This window comes from Necator americanus, chromosome II (assembly GCF_031761385.1).
Source record: "Necator americanus strain Aroian chromosome II, whole genome shotgun sequence".
Classification (NCBI taxonomy): Eukaryota; Metazoa; Nematoda; class Chromadorea; order Rhabditida; family Ancylostomatidae; genus Necator; species Necator americanus.
Genome location: NC_087372.1, coordinates 16109681 through 16129890, shown reverse-complemented (window position 1 = coordinate 16129890; position 20210 = coordinate 16109681). Strand labels below are relative to the sequence as shown.

Sequence of the window (20210 nt, the reverse complement as noted above, 5' to 3'; positions counted from 1 at the left end):
CTTCTTCCCCACAATCTACGACCTTGTATAGGCATCACCCGCCTGAAACCCGTACCACTCCAGACTCGTGGGGTGATGCCTAAGCAAGGTCAGAAATGGGAAGTAACTAATTCTTGCTTCACTTGAAGTTATTGAAAGAATACAATTGATTTATCGGTTAGGCTGCCCGCAGAGTTCAAAATCGCCGCGCGGTTCTGTACTCTGCGGGCAGCGTTAGGTAAAATCGATCCTTCAGCCTCGCCTTCTTCAGAGCACAGAGAAAAGTAGATGCTCGAGATGCATTCTTGATGCGTCTACATACCACAATTATTGTAACACCACCGCCGTTCTCCTTTTGAGATCGGAATGCTACACTGCTGGTTGCTCATCGTGACGAGTAGAGAATTCAAGACAAGCACAAAGGTCTTGAAAATTGCAAGAATAGATATGAGATAAAGGATTCAACACAAATGAAACATGATGCTGAATCTTCTTCTCTCCATTTAACTGAACTATAATTTCTACGTAGTTCGTCGACAATGTCACAACACTGTACTACTTTTCACACCACGTTTGCGGTAGAAAAGCTGTTTTCCTGGTGGCTGAGCTGGACACTTAACTACTACTAAAATGCTCTACCATACCTTGTTGAGCTTATCAAAATGCCGTTTTAGAAATACCCTTTGCTGAACTTCGCATTGTAACCTCTTAACACAAAATTTGATGCAAAAAGAAACGAGTCATAGTTGCAGTGGAATGTGAATGAGGCCCATTTCAGTGCTACAAAATCGTCCACAGTAGCTGTTAGACATATTGAAATACAAGAGCAGGAAGCTGAGTTCTTGGCTGCCTCACAGCGCTGCTCCACACTGGCGTACTAGTTCAAGGATTTCTGGGAATAGAAGTATCATGTAGGTTTCAAAACTCCCTTCCTCGTGCAGACGAGAATGAAATCAACAAGCTGATTCCTCGTCGATGTTGTCCATTGCGGAATCTTCCCAAAAGCCAGCTAGTCTTCCCGAAAGTCAGCGAAAAGATCTCAAGGAATAATGGTTTAGAACTTCCGTGTGAAAGAAAATTTCCCTAGGAAAAGGCGTTGGGCAGAACCCGTATGGAACTTTGACGCAACGGCGACGTCCACCAGGCAAAAAGTACTACTGACGATGGTGTGATCAATTTCATTACAGTACCTTCCTCCGGGTGACTCTCACGTCCAGGAGAGCTTCTAGAAATGTGAGCTCCCATGGGTTTTTTTAGCCGTCATGATAAACTAGGAAAGTCTCTCCCCCTGTTTATCCCACTGTAAGCCGTGGACTCCGATGTGACTTTCCTCGAGCATTCTTTTGGGACCAAATTTGACGTTAAAATAACTAACTATTACCTTCTAGAAAGTATAATTATTCTTTGTAGAGATTTTTCAAATCTATGTAAGAGGTATCTACTCCTAATTCTTGTTGGCGGGAGCTATGTTAGAGAGTAAGCGACGAAGATATTTAGATCTTCAGATTCTCAGTCCGATGAGGGTAGTCAGTTGTTCGAAAGAGTCTTCGCCATATGCGTGCTGACGCGAATGAGGACACCAAGTTCACCAACTCCTTTACTGGCGAATGTTTCTAAGAAGAGTTCTTCTCCAGTTTTATATTTTGATTTTGACAGGATGGCGCGTCTCGTCTCGGTCAGTCCAAAAACATCTTGTTTAATCTCGCACTTACTAATCATGTCTCTGACTGTCTGGCAAGAGAACAACTAATTGTGATCCACCTCTTTCATTTTCAATTTTCATTAAGAAAAAAATTTCCTCAGTCGTCCCTGATAAGGCGTCACTTTAGGGGTCTTTTGTTATACCACAGTTTTCTTGTGCCAGTTGGTCTCGAGTAGGCAGTTAAGGAAGCGAAAATACGTAATCTTCGACGTCTTCGGTGTCTTCTCTCAGATGCATTTACTTCTGCCTAGACGGGAAAACAGGAAGGTAGTCCTGGCATGAGTCTGTAGCAAATATCGTCTTCTATTTCGTTTATTTCTTTTCCTGTCTTGTTTCTTTGTCAACTAGTTTTGCTACGAAGTAACTGGGTCTCAAATTAAAAATTCGCCCTTTCATGCCCATTTTGTAGACTGTTCTTTCAAGACATTTCTTATTTTGTCCAAATGCACTTTGGTTACCACAGTAGGAATAAGTTACTAAGATTTTATTTACCTACTCCCACTATTTTATCTCAAACAGTGATCGCGAGGGAAGGTTACTTTTCACCATCGTTCCATCGCCCACATATTTGTTAGTTGGAGTAGATGCCTAAAATTAATGTTTTTTATATTGCCTCTTTTGACATTGTTCAACATCCTAAACGAGAGTAATTAAACCGTCGTTTATCCTCTACCGCCTGATTATTCGCACTGATGGTGGAAGTGAGTTATTCTTTTCGTTTCCGCCTAACACTATTGTCTTGATTTTCCTGATCGTTCTTTTGCTATTATAGGGTTGTAGTGTTGCTATAACTTCTTTATCTGACTATGCTTTCCACTCATTGTCTGCTCCGTCCTTTCCTAGTGGTTACTGTACTCGTACTGAAGCCTTATTCGCATACATACTTCATCGCTGTAATAAGAAAAACCCAACAGAAAAGAAATAAGTCGCACACGTTATTCATTTGGTTCTCCAGATTACTAACTATTATTAGTAATTCTTTTTGTTTCTAAATAAGAGACATTTCGGTTTTGTTGGTTAGTGCCTTATTCTATTGCTTTCCAATAGTCTCTTTATCGTCCTCGCAACTTCATTACCTTCTTTCGCACAGTTTTCTTCGAAGAAGCAAAGTAACTAAATGCAGACGCATTTACTGCTTTCTCTCGAATCATTTTCGTCTAGTGCGTAGCACATTCCTTCTTGTAATATGTAATATCCGCTGCTTAAAATGTGCAATAGAAGTGGTGGTAATCTTAAGCTAATAAAAAGAAAGATACATCTATGTAGTTCTAAATAAATGAGCTTGTTTGCCCAGATCTTTCGATTTTCCGCTGTTGGGGTGATTAGAGTAAAGTCGTACGAATATGTATATGTAGGTGTGTATTTGATTTTATAACCGAGTGCATGCATGCAAGTAGATCTGCTAGAAAAGTGACGTCATTACAGTGAAGTAACAAAAATCATGCAAAAATATGAAAAGTGGAAGATACGAGAAGAGTTAAAGTGGGTAGCCTGTTCTTCTCGTAGCCCTTCTACAATAACGCTAACAGAATACAGAAAATCAAACACAGAATAATAGAATATATGTTTGCATCAAAGAAAATGTGAATGGAAAGAATAGGTTACTGGAATGGATACCTTAAGGCGCCCATTGAACAAAAAATACAGAGAAGCTAATTTTGGAAATTTTGAACGGTTCAAACTTTAGCGCCCGAACTTAAAACGTTAGTTCGAGAATCGCTGGCGCCAAAAATGCTGAAGTGAAAGAGAGTGGATGTCCCCGGATAATGCGGGAACTCGCCATATGTTGGATGGCTCTTCTGAATTGAATGAGGCATTCGAATCATCTCTGCGATCAGTCAGCGGTCACCACCAAGTTTCTCCAATCCAACAAAGGTGAGTATTTATTGCAGTTGCTACGTCATTGGTTGAAAAAAATAGGCATAGAGATTGGTTGTTTAGTTGTAGAGGGATTATTGATATGAGGGGGATATGAGGGTGTTATGAAAAACCAATGCATCTTATCATCCCGAGGTTCATAGATAGAAGTTGAAACTGGAATTCACTCTCAGCCAGAAAGCAGAATGGTTTGGGAGTCTTAAACAGGTGTAACAACCTCCGCATTGTTTATTTATTTCGCTTATTAGTGATTACGTGCAAAATACTACCATAGGAATAAAAAGGTTTTTCTTTCTATATCTAATCCTAAGCTATGAGGGTCCTGATTAAGTCAGTCAATCACGTAGCAGTTAGATTCAATGATGCCTAGCCTGCAACAAAAGAAAAAAGCACCGACAAAAGCAGTTTTGGTGTAAGCATTTATAAGCAGTTCACGTGGCATTACAATCATAAAACTTTTGGCGGAAAATGTCTTGCTCTACCGGAGTGTTGTGTCCGGCTTCTTTAATTTCATTGTCTTCTTTTTTCCAGGCGATAAAATGGAAGGTCAGGTGTGCAGAAGAAAGCATTTTTGACACCTGCTTTCTGCCAGTAAACGAGTGTTAAAACCACCAATGCTGCTTGTGAGACTTTTTTGCAGATGCATCAAATGAACGATGAGAAACAAAATAATACATGAAGTGGGGCCGCGTATACGAGTCTGATTGCTACCTGCACGTGGTGGCCCTGCTTTAACTAAACGCAATCAGGCGTTCGAGTGTACGCACTGGGAACGTACGAGCTATATAACCTGCACTGTTATATGGAGAAGGCTTCCCATACGTTGCAAAAAGGTGCTGTCGTCCAGCACACCGCCAGAGCCCATAACTTGAAAGGTCAACCGCCTGAAGGGAGCATGGAATCTTTGGCAACAACCATTCGTTTCGTCACGCTGAACTGCCGAACACTATCGAGTGAACTCCAACAAGCCGCTCTAACCAGACTTCTGCGATATCTCTGTGTGCCTTTTCCTGCACTGCAGGAAACACGCATGAGACATCGGTCCGTCATCAGCATCGAATATCACACCATATACTGTTGCGATGTTGATGAGAACAAAGTAGGTGGCTGCGCGATAGCTGTGAGGAACGATTACAAGAACCTGGTGGAGGAATTTGGCTCAACGTCGTCTTGATGCGCCTTTTTACGACTGCGGGATCGCAGAGGACGTAAACTCTGGATCGTAAGTGCTCACGCACCTACGGAAACCGCTGAGGACAACAGTAAGGACGCCTTCTATGATGAACTCAATGCGTTGATGTCTAAAATACCAAGCCAGCAGGTGGTCATTGTCGGAATCGCAAATGCGAAGATGGGACTCGAACAGCAATCCGATGCGCTAGGAAGTGGTACTATGCAGCGGAGCTCACGTCGGACAACGGTGACCGTCTGGTCGACTTGTGCGAACAGACGGGCCTCATCATCGCTTCCACGTTTAAGAGGAATCATTAGCGTCATCAGCTCACGTGGCAGGGGTCAACCCTTTTAACGCCTGAAGAGCAGCGCAAGCGGAAGATGAGGACTCTTAAGCTTCAGCTCGACTACGTTCTGGCGAGGAACATTTCTCAGTCAGATACCCGAAAATCTAGAGCTGTTTGGGACGTCGCGTTCGACTCTGACCACCATCCAGTTCTTCTCAGCTTCAAGATACGGTTCCACAAGAGAAACCGAGGAGTTCCTCTTCAACCGAAAATCGACATGGCAGGTCTGAAAGACGATGAATGCAGGAGAAAATTCCGCCAACGTGTGTCTATTCATGTTGGAGTACGGACCAGGAAGAAGCTTAGCGATGCGGATTCCTTCACAAAGTGCATCCAGGACGCTGCAATGGAAACGCTCCCGGTTCTATTGCAGCGGAAGAAGTTTGCCTTTGCATCTGCGGAAACAAAGTCCACATACAATTCTGTATGTGTCGCGCGCAGCGCTGGTGACTTCAACCAGGAAAAGCGTCTTAGAAGGAAGGTGCGTCATCAACTGCAACAAGACCGCGATAACGAGCGGACGTCAAGAGCGATAGAGTTTGAGAAGGCGTGGGAGGACAGGAACCCGCGAAAAGCCTATGCTCTACTAAAACAGTATAGCTTCAAAATGAAAAGATGTTCCTCTGTCCTCAACACTGCCAGTGGGGTAGATGTCGGTGAAGCAACCCTTCCAATTTGGAAGGAACACTTCAAGACCTTGCTGAACCGGCTAGCACCGTCAGCCCCTGAACTCGAACACATTCATAGACCGACATATTCGGTTAAGGAGGAGCCACCAACCGTGTCGGAGGTCCTGGTCTGTATTCAAAAAATGAAGAAAGGAAAATCCGGCGGAGACGGCGGGATTAGCGCAGAAATGCTAAAATATCGTCCTCCGTCTGGGATTCGTGAGATGACAAAGATTATCCGTTCAATATGGATAGACGGAAGGATACCTGATTCGTGGAGACACGCTATCATAATTCCCCTCCACAAGAAGTTATCCGTCACGGACCCCAAGAATTATCGAGGAATCTCTTTGCTGCGTGTTATGTACAAGGTATTGGAGCGCATTATCCTGGACCGACTCATTAAACATCGCGAAGAAACAACGCGCGACGAGCAAGCTGGCTTTCGTCCTGGCCGATCTACGATTGACCAGGTGTTCATCGTCAGGAGAGCGATCGAAATCTGGCAGCGGTATTCGAAGCCAATGCAACTAGCGTTTCTGGACTTTGAAGCCGCGTTCGACTCTCCTCACCGAGGCCGTCTTCTCAACGCGCTGAGCGAGAGTACCGTTCGCTTGCTTGATGATCTGAATCAACGAACAACTGCTGCAGTTCGAACACCAGCCGGATGTACAACACCGTTTGAAGTGGTAACTGGAGTAAGACAAGGGGCAGTGGCAGGACCTTTCCTGTTCAACTTCGCTTCGCTATCGATTCTTCTTAACTTAACTTCGCTATCGACGAAGAAGAGTCGATCAGCCGACATCGTCTCAGCGCCATCAGGGTGCCTCTTGACTGATCTCGAGTACGCCGGCGATGTTGTAATATTCGAGGAAAGCACTAGGAAACTTCAACATGTTGTTAACCTTGTATCGAAGTTGGCTGCAGCCTGTGGATGACGTCCACACCCTCATAAATATAGGCAGATGTGGATCTTTTCGAGATTTCGAAGAGGAATCAGGGTGCACAGACAACCAATTGAACTCGTCGATGAATTGTTTTACCTAGACTGCATGCTGAAGAACAGCGGCAGCTACGAGAAGGATATTCGGCAAAGATGCGCTAAGGCCACTTCTGCATTTAACTCCTTAACGAAATGCCTGATATCGTCCCCCACCACCAAAGAAGTCAAGCTGTGAGTCCACCTATCCGCAATTCGCCCTATCATGATGTGCGGAGAATTGGGCAGAACCGTCTACGGTTATGGAGAGGCATGAATGCACGGAAAGGAAGCTATTTAGATGGCTGCTTGGCTTTTTTTGGCTTAGAGTATGTCACAATGAAGAGCATTACGCGCAGGTCGATGTAGTGTAGCGGTTGATGACACGTGGAAGATATCAACATCTTGCACCGCCACCGAAACTGGCTAAGGAAATCGTCTTTGCTTTTTTGGTCATATAATAAGGATCGCCTTGTTCAACGATCACCTTCTTCAACGAGTTTTGAGGAGTCTGTCGGATTCAAGCTGGAAAAGCCTAGCCGAAAGAAGAAGTTCTGGACTGCGGTGGTGAAAGTGGACCTGAGGATACTCGGTGTGGGTAGGGAGTTCAGGGTAAAGTTTGGACGGATATGGAATAACGACGAATGGATTGATTCCGTGCAAGCTCTCGCAGAAGATCGAGAATGTTGGGTAGAGCTGTGTTCAAGGACGACACACCTCGGCCAAGATGCCATGTAGTTGGGTCAAAACGGTACAGTTGCAGTAGCGGTCTCGCTGGAGCAGCGCAGTTTGTGACCGCTCGCAGCCAGTCTGCGAGCGTCCAGCTCGACAATTTGCCGAATTTTGCCAAGTGACGTCACCAGGATCGGTATTGTTCTTAGGTTAGTGTACTGCTTCTGTTCATGTTTCGCCTCTGAGAATTATTTCAAAATTGTACTTATTTCTATGATAATGTTTGTTTTTGTTTCTTCGCTTGCTCTAACTCCCTTCCGAGAAAGGAAGGATATTAATACGGAAATAAATACATGAACAAAAACAATACAACAACTTGAAAATGCAGCGGGTGCGGTGTAGCGGTTAGAGGTTCTGTTTCCTTCACGATTGATCGGAGGTTCGAATCCGCCCAAGTGCTCACCAAGCCCTTCATCCCTCCGGGGTCGATAAATTGGTACTAGACTTCTCTGGGAAGATAAAAACACCGACATGACACATCGGCTTGCCACCGCAGGTCATTGTATAGGCCAGTTACACGTTCGTGAACCTCAAACGATTCCGAATTCAAGTGAACGTAGGGGCGCATCTTAAGCGAATTGATTAACACCAGAAACTTTATTCTTTAACTTGAAACTGTACAGATACAATATAGGCAAAAGATAATAGGAAAAAAGAAACATAAAAGACAAAAAAATCAGAAAAAAACGAGAGGAATGAAAACAAACAACAAATTGCGGAGAATTTCGATGCGGGTGACGTCACTTGTCAAAATTTGGCAAATTGCCAAGCAGACCGCTTGCTGACCGCGTTGCTGTTGCAAAACCGTGCTGCTACAGTGCGACCGCTCGTACAACTACATGGGCTTCATTTTGTTTTGACTCGACTACACCTACTTGTGACTTATCAATCTACAGTCAGCTTTGAGTCGCCGTGACGAGTCACGCCTTTATTTTGACCTGGCCCAAGGGTTAAGTCGTTGTGAGGATGGTGCCTGACTTCTTCGAAGCACTGTCTTTCTTTCTGCTTGACTCTTCTGAGGAGTTCGTTGACACATTGGGATATTGTCTAAACATCCGAACCGGGTCAATTTGTACCGCTGTCGAGGACGTAAAGCGTCGTACCGACGACGTAACACCGATCGTACCAGGAGCTGGATATGGATCTTTGTGATCTATTTGGTACCGGTACATTTTGCAAATACAAAAATTGTGAGACTGTATAACGCACGTAATATTATTAGTAATTGATTGCATAATTTTCCGTCCCTATATCCTGTGACCACACTTTCAGTACTAAATTTTTTTGGAGTTTTAAGGTATAAGAGAAGGAGAGAAGGGATGAGAAAGAAATCGACAACTCATACCTCAACGTCGTCTCTTTCATGATAGTACTGCTGCATCCTAGTTATTGATATCTTGTCTGTTCTGCATACTTTCATCACTATTGAATTTCGGAGACTGGAAAATTCGAAAACTCAAGACTGAATGCCCTCACTTTCTTGATTACTCAGAGATTGACAGGTGTCACATTCTGGTGAATGTGCCCTCGATACACATTTAACCACTAAATTCCAAGGCATTTGCAATTCGTTGCACAGAAATCAGTGAGATATTTATGTTGCAATTCCTCTTACAATTCTCACATTTTTAAAACGATTAAAAAATAGTCGAACGGATGCGAAAATACGATATCGATCAGAATTTTTTGGATTGCATGACAAACAAACTCCAACAGTGCAAAAATCAACACAGAAGTACACTGCAGCGGATGTGATGTAACCGCTAGTGTACATAAAAACATACATTTTAGTGGAACACAAATGAATACACAGAATACGATGGTTTTCGGTTCTTCAAAAACCAATATCTTTCTTGAGAAAAACCTCGAGATTTTGTTCAAGGAAGGGTGCATACTCCATGTTTAGTTTCATCGTTAGCCAGTCTACGACCTGCTTTTCTTTCTTTGTCGGATCTTATAGCTAGCACAAATTGTTTTTGATCTTTAGGATCGAAGCTACTATCTAATAGAGGGGTATGTGAATCGTTTTGCGAGACTCTTTGTTAAGGATAATGTCAGAATATGTAGGATAACAGGATAAGGAATAGATTGGCAAATCAATTCCCCTTGAATGCACTAAGACGCTTGGATTGTAGAGGAATTTTTGTATTCACAGATTAAAAAATTTTGAAAGGCATGGAATTCCTTGAAACTAATTTTGTTGCATTTGAACTGATGTACTCTCAATGCTTAGTTAGGCGGATATTTTAAGAATCAGTTGGAATTGATCTAGATTATCACAGATTAATACGGAAGCTGCGCTATTTCACATACCACATGCTTCCCGGAAATTCTCTTTTAATATAGTTCCATTGTTTGAAAATCAAACTCCAAGCAAAAAAAAAGTTGAAAATTAATGTAAACCTCTGATAATGTTCCACTTTTTTCCAGACATCAGTCTCTGAGGGTTCCACATGTCAAGTATTTTATGCAAGGATTCCTGAACTTCGTTCACTTCTAATCTTCTAAAAAACCGCAAAGATTATCTTAACAGTGTCGCCAAATGTTGTATAGGTGAGACGCCTGAAAAAAGTAAGATTTCTCTGTTACTCTTCGGAATATGTGCAGAGCTAGGATCTCTCTTAACTGCACAGTCTGTGCGTGGATGTTCGGGGACGAGCACTGCGCGGGCTATACCAACAAAATCACACGGTTTACGGCAGAATCTCAAGAGGCAGAGGTGGGCGGTCTTCGCTGGATAGAAACGAGGACCTGATCACTCAGTGGAGCATTTCTATCGTCCGGGCTGCCGACGACGAACGACATGGATGACTACGAGAAGGACCCAGGATGGCAGTATTTGCGGCTCAGCAAAGAGCAACTGCTCAAGGTTCGCCTCCTTTTGCACTCACTTCACGCTTCAATTATTATTTTGATATGGTCATGTATCACCTTCAGGAGCATTCCCGCCCCTATGATTCCAAAAAGAATGTCTGGGTGCCTGATCCAGAGGAAGGTTATGTTGCAGCTGACATAAAGTCAGCGAAGGGGGACAACGTTATAGTCGTGATCGGAGACAAAGAGGTTGCTTCTTCCGTGCTAAGCAAATCTTACCAAAAAAAACCCAATTTTTTTAAAGAAAACTTTCAAAAAGGACCTTCTACAAGAGATGAATCCGCCGAAATTCGAGAAAACCGAGGATATGTCGAATCTTACCTTCTTGAACGACGCTTCCGTGCTCCACAATCTACGATCTCGTTACGCAGCTATGCTCATCTATGTAAGACTTTTTTTCGCTTATCCAATTTCGTAAGAACTACATCTCCATTGTTCTTCTTTTTGTTTTATTTCTTTGGGTCGGAGAGATCCAACATTTTTTTCTAAACCAAATAGAAACCAATTATACTACTGTCCTTACCAATGCGAAACAAAAAAACGGTGCGTTTGGAATTTTTCTGCGCAAATCCCTAATGCTCAAGTGCATCTAATCTCGTTCGATACAGGGTGTTGAGTGATGGTCGATCGCCGATTGCACCATTGTTCTTAGAAGAGTTTGGCGGATAAGAGGTGAACAAATAGTGCCGTTTCCAGTTTGTTTCTCACATACGCGCACACGCCGGCTACGCCCACGCAACCATGAAGAAAGCTCATGAATCCAATTGAGTGGAACTAGTAACAATGGAATCAATTTTTACATTTAGCGCTTCAGCGTACAGATCTAAAAGCAAAAGATTTACCATCTTACCAAAACGAAACTGAGTAGGAGATTCGCATAGCCCGTGTAACATCAGCAGGTGCCCAGGTAGCATGTCAGCGCTGAGTTGTCACTGCTTTAAAGGCATCACCCCACGAATCTGAGGTGGTGCAGATTTCAGGTGGAGTATTCGTTTACGAGATGGGAGACTACGGAGAGGGAGGTGATTCCGTCCATTTTTTCCTAATTGTCGTAAAAAACGGCTCGGAAGATGCGGCTTCATTCGTTTTGGCGCACCATTTTGTACAAGGGGTTCGATTGGAGCGCGCCAGTCTTGTGCCACGCCGCATCTTCCGGGCCGTTTTTTACGGCAATTAGCAAGAAATGGACGGAATCACCTCCCTCTCCGTAGTCTCCCATCTCGTAAACGAATACTCCACCTGAAATCTGCACCACCTCAGATTCGTGGGGTGATGCCTTTAAATATCTATTTTCAGACATACTCCGGTCTCTTTTGTGTGGTTATCAATCCATACAAGCGACTTCCGATCTATACCGAGTCTGTAGCTACAATGTTCATGGGAAAGAGAAGGACTGAAATGCCTCCTCATCTCTTCGCTGTCTCCGATGAAGCGTACAGAAACATGCTCATGGACCACGAAAACCAATCCATGTTGATTACAGGAGAATCGGGAGCTGGAAAAACAGAAAACACCAAGAAAGTTTGTGCAGTATCGATTAAAAACTATTCGTTCATTGTTATAACCTACTCATCATTAAGGTAATTGCCTACTTCGCTACTGTTGGAGCTAGCCAGCAAGGAGCGGTGGCTGTTACGGATGGGAAGAAGAAAGTGACTCTTGAGGATCAAATTGTACAGACTAATCCAGTGCTGGAAGCATTTGGTAACGCGAAAACAGTCCGAAACAACAACTCGTCCCGTTTTGGAAAGTTCATTCGAATCCACTTCTCCAAGCTGGGGAAGGTCGCTTCTTGCGACATCGAGCATTACCTTCTTGAAAAATCTCGAGTCATCCGTCAAGCTCCGGGAGAACGTTGCTACCATATTTTCTACCAGATTTTCTCGGACTACAAGCCAGAATTGAAGCAGAAACTTTTGCTTGACAAACCTCTCAATGAGTACTACTTTGTCGCCCAAGCCGAGCTTACAATCGACGGCGTCAACGACACAGAAGAATTCCAGTTGACTGACGAAGCTTTTGATATTCTCAATTTCTCTGAACAGGAAAAAATGGATTGCTATCGTCTTATGGCCGGACATATGCATATGGGGGCAATGAAGTTCAAGCAACGACCACGTGAAGAACAAGCTGAACCTGACGGTCAAGAGGATGCTGAAAAAGCATGTGCCATGTACGGAGTAGACGTCGATCAATTTTTGAAAGCTCTCGTTTCGCCAAGAGTGAAAGTCGGGACTGAGTGGGTGTCAAAAGGTCAAAACGTTGAGCAAGTGAATTGGGCAGTTGGCGCCATGGCTAAAGGCCTTTACGCCCGAGTATTCCACTGGCTCGTGAAGAAATGTAATCTGACACTCGATCAGCAGGGAACTCCACGCGACTACTTCATTGGTGTGTTGGATATTGCAGGATTTGAAATTTTCGATGTAAGTTATGTTTACTAGTCAACAACCAAATCTTTCATTATTTGAATGAACGGAACCTTTTGGAGATCAACGATGATTCCGAATATCTAAGAAGATTAGATGCCCCCCCTCCAAATTTCCTCTGTGCATTCTTGGACGTTCACCAGATAAATTGTTATGGAGACCACAAAAGTAAACTACTGTGTAACACCACGAAGAAATATTGAGAACAAAATTTTTGCCCTCGGCATGACTCATCCTACTGTTGTCGCACTGGGAGAAGATTTTCTTTTCGAAACCAAGAATGGAGTCGAAGAGCTTTTGAAGAGCTAGATAAGAATTTTTTTAAGGAAAAGTGAATTGTATTTGCATTTCTTTGATTTTTAGACACTATGTACTGCGTTTTTGCAACATGTCTTTGAAGAAATCCACTTGAGTTTTCTCTGAAATATTAAACAAAAGAACGATTTGGAAATACAGCAGCGCTTTCCGGAAATTAGCAGTTGTTTAGACACTATGTAGACTTAAACGCTCTTTTTCCAAGGGAGAATTCTCTCTTTCTCAATGCTGAAACAAGTTCATTTTTAAAGTCATTTCTCCCTTCCAGTTCAATTCCTTCGAACAGCTGTGGATTAACTTCGTAAACGAGAAGCTACAACAATTTTTCAATCACCACATGTTCGTGTTAGAACAGGAGGAGTATGCTCGCGAAGGTATCCAGTGGACTTTCATCGATTTCGGTCTCGATCTTCAGGCTTGCATTGAGCTGATTGAGAAGGTAACGTAATAGCTTCAGTTACCAACATTTTTCTTGCTAGAAAACAATGATTTTTAATTTTCAGCCCCTTGGTATCATTTCCATGCTTGACGAGGAGTGTATTGTCCCGAAGGCCACCGACATGACACTCGCACAGAAGCTGAACGAGCAACATCTTGGCAAACACCCGAACTTCGAAAAACCGAAGCCACCGAAGGGAAAACAAGCGGAAGCACACTTTGCCATGCGCCACTACGCTGGAACTGTGCGATATAATGTGACGAACTGGCTGGAGAAGAATAAGGATCCTCTAAACGACACTGTTGTCTCGGTCATGAAGGCATCGAAAGGCAACGAGTTATTGAACGAAGTCTGGAGGGACTACGTGACGCAAGAGGAGGCCGCCAATGCCGCTAAATGTTAGTTTTACTGTTATCATTGTTTGTCAACTAAATTTAGACATTCAATTTCAATCTTTCAATTTCAGCTGGTGGAGGTGGTGCCAAGAGAGGAAAATCTGGGTCCTTCATGACTGTGTCCATGATGTACCGAGAATCACTAAACAATCTCATGAATATGTTGCACAAGACCCACCCTCATTTCATCCGTTGCATTATTCCCAACGAGAAGAAGAAGTCAGGTCTCATCGACGCCTCCTTAGTGCTTAACCAACTGACCTGTAACGGTGTACTGGAAGGAATCCGTATTTGCCGTAAAGGTTTTCCGAACAGAACTCTTCATCCAGACTTCGTACAGCGATACGCTCTTCTAGCAGCCAAAGAAGCTAAAGGAACGGACGACCCAAAAACAAATGCGGAAGCGATTATGCAGGCTCTTGTCAACAAAAAGCAGCTTAACGAGGAGCAGTTCCGTATCGGGCACACAAAGGTATTCTTCAAAGCCGGAGTTGTAGCCCACATCGAGGACCTTCGTGACGCAAAGCTCAACGCCCTAATTTCTGGGTTCCAAGCCTGCATCCGTCAGTACAACGCAATTATTGAGCGAGCAGATCGCCAGAAACAACTAAATGCCTACATAGTTTTGCAACGAAATATCCGTTCATGGTGTATTTTGAGAACTTGGGATTGGTTCTTGCTGTTCGGCAAGCTTCGTCCACAACTTAAGAGTGGAAAAATGGCTGAAGAGCTGGCTAAGATGACCGAAGAGCAGAAGAATCTTGAAGCTGCTTCTGCTAAAGCTGAGAATGAAAGAAAGGCCAAGGAGGAGATGCTGAACAAGCTCAATGCTGACAAGAACAAGCTTCTCGAACAACTTGAGATGACCAAAGGAGGATCTGCTTCAATTGAAGAAAAGCTAAACAAACTGAATAACGCCAAGCAGGAACTTGAGAAGAGTTTGAATGATGTTAACGATAAACTATCGGAACAGGAGGAGAGGAACGCTGAGTTAGAGCGACAGAAACGTAAGGCCCAGCAGGAAATCGAAAACATGAAGAAGAACATGGAGGGCGTAGACGGTAATTTGTTGAAGTCCATTGAGGAGAAAGAGGCCAAGGAAAACCAAATAAGATCTCTTCAAGATGAGATCAATGCACAAGATGAAACCATCGCGAAGCTTAACAAAGAAAAGAAACATCAGGAGGAGGTCAACCGTCAACTTGTGGATGATCTACAGGCCGAGGAGGCGAAACAAGCGCAAGCCGCTCGCCTAAAACAGAAACTTGAGCAGACCTTAGACGAGTTGGAGGAGTCTATAGAGAGGGAGCGCCGGATCAGAGCTGAAACTGAGAAAGCCAAAAGAAAAACCGAGGGAGAACTGAAGGCTGCTCAAGAGAACATTGACGAAATAACGAAACTGAAGCAAGAAGCAGACATCAATTTGAAGAAGAAAGAAGCCGATCTTCACGCTCTAGGAGTAAGAATTGAAGATGAGCAAGCAATGGGTAACAGACTCACGCGCCAATCTAAGGAAAATGCTGTTCGCATCATAGAAATAGAGGATGAACTGGAGCATGAAAGACAGTCGCGAGCCAAAGCTGATCGAGCTCGTTCTGAGCTACAACGTGAGCTGGACGAACTAAATGAGCGTCTAGATGAGCAGAACAACCAGATGCAAGCACAACAAGAACTGAACAAAAAGAAAGATGCGGAAATCCTCAAGTGTCGTCGTGACCTTGAAGATCTAAACATGTCTCATGAAGACCAATTGGCTGCCCTTCGCAAAAAGAACAATGACCAGGTTGCTCAACTGACAAGTCAGCTTGACGGTCTGCAAAAAGGAAAGGCCAAAATTGACAAAGACAAGGCCACACTGCAGAAGGAGCTTGACGACATCAACGCGCAGGTCGATCAGGAATCGAAAGCACGCGTGGAGCAAGAGCGGCTGGCGAAGCAGTACGAAGTCCAAGTTGCCGAGCTCCAACAAAAAGTCGACGAGCAGACAAGACAAATTTCAGAGTTCACCTCGTCTAAGGTACGCCTTGTTAACGACAACAGCGATCTGCTTCATCAAATGGAGGAGCTGGAAGTTCAGCTGAACAATGTGAATCGTGCCAAGGCAGGGTTCTCCAGCCAACTAACCGAGGCGAAGAAAGCTGCCGAGGATGAAACTCGTGAACGTCATGACCTCAATGCCACCTGCAAAAATCTTGAACATGAAATCGAACAGTGCCGTGAGATGTTGGAAGAGGAGATCAACTCTAAAGATGATCTACAACGCCAACTGAGCCGTATAAATTCAGAGATCTCACAATGGAAAGCAAGGTACGAAGGAGAAGGTCTTGTTGGAGCCGATGAGTTAGAGGATCTCAAGAGGAAACAGATGGCACGTGTGATGGACCTGCAAGAAGCAATTTCTGCAGCTCAAAATAAGGTGAACTCTCTTGAGAAGGCAAAGACGAAATTAATGCAAGAAACTGAGGAAGCTCGATCGGATGTGGATCGTCACCTTACAGTCATTGTTTCCTTGGAAAAGAAACAGAAAGCATTCGACAAGATCGTGGACGAATGGAAACAAAAAGTGGAGGGCATCCAAAAAGAAATCGATGCAACGAATCGTGATTCCAGGAACACGAGCACGGAGGTGTTTAAGGTGAAATCTGCAATGGAGAATCTTAGCGAACAATGCGAAACCTTGCGACGTGAAAACAAGAACTATGCTCAAGAGATCCGTGATCTCAACGAACAAATTACACAAGGTGGTAGAACATTCCATGATCTACAAAAAGCTGTGAAAAGGATGGAAATAGAAAAAGACGAGCTGCAGCATGCCCTTGATGAAGCTGAAGCCGCTCTGGAAGCTGAGGAAAGCAAGGTAAGTCCAAGCGTGTGTTCTGTAGTTTCCAAGGAGATATTGTTGAAAAATGCGTTGCAGGTTCTCCGATCCCAAATTGAGGTTCAGCAAATTCGATCTGATGTCGAAAAACGCATTCAGGAAAAAGAGGACGAGTTTGAAAACACGCGGAGAAACCATCAACGAGCGCTAGAATCGATTCAGGTTTGACTTTTTTCTCTCTTAAAAAAAGAGGACGTCTAAAGACCAGTTCAGGCATCATTGGAGACCGAGGCAAAGAGCAAAGCTGAACTTCTACGCGCCAAAAAGAAATTGGAGAGTGATATCAACCAGCTTGAGATCGCTCTTGATCATGCCAACAAGGCCAACGTTGACGCGCAGAAGACTTTGAAACGTCTATTCGATCAGGCGAGTCGGAGAGAAGTTTGGATAAAAGAATCAATACTTTCCGATTGAGATAGTTTATACTGTGACGAAGACCAAAAAAATTTGAAGAAACGGACGTTGTAGGTGAAAGAACTACAAGGACAAGTCGACGAAGAGCAGCGACGTCGCGAGGAAATCCGCGAGAACTATCTGGCGACTGAAAAGAGACTGGCCATCGCACTTGCGGAATCTGAGGAGATTCTTCAACGAATCGACGCAGCTGAAAAGGTCTGCTGACATTTTCGTCAATTTTTGTTGCTGTGATCCTGCACCAATTTGATCACGTAAAGTGCGCCACCTAAATTTGAATTTGAGCCGTATAACGTCCTATTCATTGAAGAAGCTGTATATTAAATAATGGGCTTGTATTACAACAACTGGATCAAAACGTGTAAATTACAACTGATATGTTTAGAACAAGAAGCAGTTAGAACTGGACCAGGCAGATCTGAAATCGCAGAACACGGAACTTATTTCGAGCAATTCTGCTTTGAGTGCTATGAAGCGAAAGATCGAAAGCGATGTTCAAGTTGCAAGAGTGAGAAAATTTTTATTTTTTATGTGCACTCAATCCACATCTCGCTGTCAAAAGATTAATCAATCTGTTCATCTCTCTTCAGAATGAACTCGACGAGTGTCTTAATGAATTGAAAGCCTCTGAAGAGCGTGCTCGCAAGGTACCAGAGAGATAGTTCGGACCACCGTCGGATAGACCAGTCACGATATTTTTAGGCTGCTGCCGATGCTGATCGTCTGGCTGAGGAGGTTCGACAAGAACAAGAGCATGCTGCTCATGTGGATCGCCATAGGAAGGGTCTAGAGCTCGCCTACAAGGAACTTCAGTCGAAGATCGAAGACTCAGAAAAGGCTATGCTGCAGTGTAATACTCACAGACTACTTCTTTTTGCACTTTACTGAATTGGTATAGATCGTTGCAGTTGGACAGAAGGCCCTCGCAAAAGTCGAGGAAAGAGTGCGATCGCTTGAAAATGACTACCAAGCCGAAACTCGTCGCCACCAAGAAGCTATCAAGGGTGTTACTAAACAAGAACGGCGCGCAAGAGAGCTTCAATTCCAGGTGAATAAAAATCTTTTTCCTTCTTTTCCGTGTTCTAACTGGTAAAATTCGAAGGTCGAGGAGGACAAGAAGATGTTCGACAGACTACAGGAGATGGTGGAGAAGCTACAGCAGAAGATTAGGGTACAAAAACGGCAAATCGAGGAGGCGGTGAGTCACCGTCTTCATCAACGCTAGTCAACGCAAGACGTTTAATACAGTAGTCAAGTAGGTAAAAAAAACGGTGGCCTAACTTCTACATCCTATACTTCAAAGCCAACCATTAATTTACGACGAATTCTACTTTTGATTTAGAACGTAGAAGTACATGAAATGCATAACCACAATGACAAACGTTGATATTCCTACATTCTTATTCTACCAAAGCAATGCTGCTAAACTCTGACTCGTTCTTTCTTCGCTGTTGGTTTTCATAGCCATGTAATCTGAAGTTCCGTCGAAATTGATAAGGCTTCAGCAGAAATGCGTTATTCATTTAGAATAATCCCTCATAGCTATTTATGGCCACTCATAATACGATCTTTAACAAAAAAAAAACATATGCTATGTCCACAAGAATGATAGGCTTTGACCCTAGAGGGGTTTTTCTGCTTACTCTTCATTGATGCATTTTTGGGGACATAGCATTTTCCTAAGCAATACATGTTACGATTCCATACACAAAACGTATATGCTCTCGAAACGATGGATTGATCGTAAAAGTCGTCTTTTATCCACACTTAATTACTGCAATCTTTACGACAAGTTTATTTTAAAACGCACGTAAAAAGAACATCAGGAACCCATTTTCAAGCGTTTTCAGCCATAACTGAATTTCTAACCTGTTGATCAAGCAGTAACGGAATATGAATTTGCAACAAAAAAAGAAACATCTTACGAAGTTGTAGTTGAACCATTTTGAATTACGTGCCCATTACGTGCTTCTAGCATGTAATGCGCGAAAACTGTTCAACCGCTAAATGTGGCGCCCTTTTTCTCTACCTGACACACACATTTCCTCTAAGTTCTGACCTGTCACGATTGAAGGCACATCCAGAAAACATTCAGGAGCGGCTATAGGAAGTTTTTTTTTTTAAATTTGATCACATTGATCGTAAGACGACGTGTTTAGGAGGAGGTCGCTACGCAGAACCTGTCCAAGTTCCGTCAAATCCAACTTGCCTTGGAGAATGCGGAGGAGCGCGCTGACGTGGCTGAAAACAGTCTCGTCCGTATGCGTAGCCAGAAGCGAGTCCAGTAAGGCCTGCTGTTCTCATCCTTCCCTACTATAGTCATATCATTAGACATCTAGGTCCTGCTCATTTGTGCATTTCAATTCTGCTCCTTTCGTTGTCTCTAAAATACGTTTGTTATATCGATCGACTGTGTTTGTTCTCCGCAGCTCTGTCTCTCGGAAGTGCTCCACTACTTTTCAGGGAATAAGAGCTTAAGAAATGGATGTCGACCGACCGAACTTCGTCTTAGCAACTCTTCAATTCTCATACCGGTGCTTTTTTCTTTTTCACTGAAGAGATGCATTCTTTATAGTGATCAATAAATTTTTCCGTCTAAGAATGAGCCAATAAAGTTGCTATGTGCGAGTGTTAATATGCCGCGCACGCATTGCGCAGAAGAAACGTGTTCCGGAATGAATGACGTCCGCTCTGCTCTCCCGTGGATTTTCGAGAGGAGTTTTTGAGAGGGCAAATACACCTAGGATATGTGCGCATACAAACGGAGATTAGAGTGAGCATAACTGAAAGGTTCGAATCTGTCATAGAATTTGTGCAAGGAAAAATCATTCTTTTGAAGCTTCTGGGACTTCGTTATCATTGATTAGCGAAACATGTGCAACATTTTACGCAAGATTACTTTTCTACAGGTGCTGTCTAGTACGAAAAAACAAAAAACAATGAAAGTTCGGGAGGGCTTCACCGCAGGAGAGAATATGAGGGGTTTTCACTAAATCTTCAGTTCTTCGGCT

The 20210-nt window shown here is 43.4% G+C and overlaps 4 protein-coding genes across 5 annotated transcripts; all 4 read left to right on the top strand.

Annotated features, from left to right (window-relative positions):
* Nucleotides 1-3434: 3434 nt before the first annotated feature.
* On the top strand, nucleotides 3435-6685 carry RB195_018015 (uncharacterized protein; the record flags this gene model as incomplete). 2 transcript variants are annotated; one of them, XM_064185249.1, is made up of 3 exons in its annotated part: nucleotides 3435-3556; nucleotides 4763-4979; nucleotides 5072-6685. In XM_064185249.1, 3 exons carry the CDS (start codon nucleotides 3435-3437, stop codon nucleotides 6683-6685), a joined length of 1953 nt encoding a protein of 650 aa, XP_064041129.1. The 2 variants fall into 2 exon arrangements, with proteins under 2 accessions (XP_064041129.1, XP_064041130.1); XM_064185248.1 differs by lacking the exons at nucleotides 3435-3556; nucleotides 4763-4979 and having other exon boundaries at nucleotides 5114-6685.
* RB195_018016 (uncharacterized protein) lies at nucleotides 4362-4733 on the top strand (the record flags this gene model as incomplete). The annotated part of the gene is made up of 1 exon (XM_064185250.1): nucleotides 4362-4733. The coding sequence occupies one exon, from the start codon at nucleotides 4362-4364 to the stop codon at nucleotides 4731-4733; it is 372 nt and encodes a 123-aa protein (XP_064041131.1).
* A 421-nt stretch (nucleotides 6686-7106) lies between the features above and the next one.
* On the top strand, nucleotides 7107-7464 carry RB195_018014 (uncharacterized protein; the record flags this gene model as incomplete). The annotated part of the gene is made up of 2 exons (XM_064185247.1): nucleotides 7107-7178; nucleotides 7234-7464. 2 exons carry the CDS (start codon nucleotides 7107-7109, stop codon nucleotides 7462-7464), a joined length of 303 nt encoding a protein of 100 aa, XP_064041128.1.
* A 2797-nt stretch (nucleotides 7465-10261) lies between these two features.
* Nucleotides 10262-19669, top strand: RB195_018013 (uncharacterized protein; the record flags this gene model as incomplete). The annotated part of the gene is made up of 18 exons (XM_064185246.1): nucleotides 10262-10327; nucleotides 10396-10521; nucleotides 10577-10717; nucleotides 11629-11853; nucleotides 11913-12755; nucleotides 13342-13512; nucleotides 13577-13910; nucleotides 13979-16764; nucleotides 16825-16947; nucleotides 16999-17151; nucleotides 17254-17397; nucleotides 17585-17707; nucleotides 17790-17846; nucleotides 17902-18049; nucleotides 18108-18247; nucleotides 18302-18397; nucleotides 19359-19483; nucleotides 19663-19669. 18 exons carry the CDS (start codon nucleotides 10262-10264, stop codon nucleotides 19667-19669), a joined length of 5808 nt encoding a protein of 1935 aa, XP_064041127.1.
* Between the last annotated feature and the right edge of the window lie 541 nt (nucleotides 19670-20210).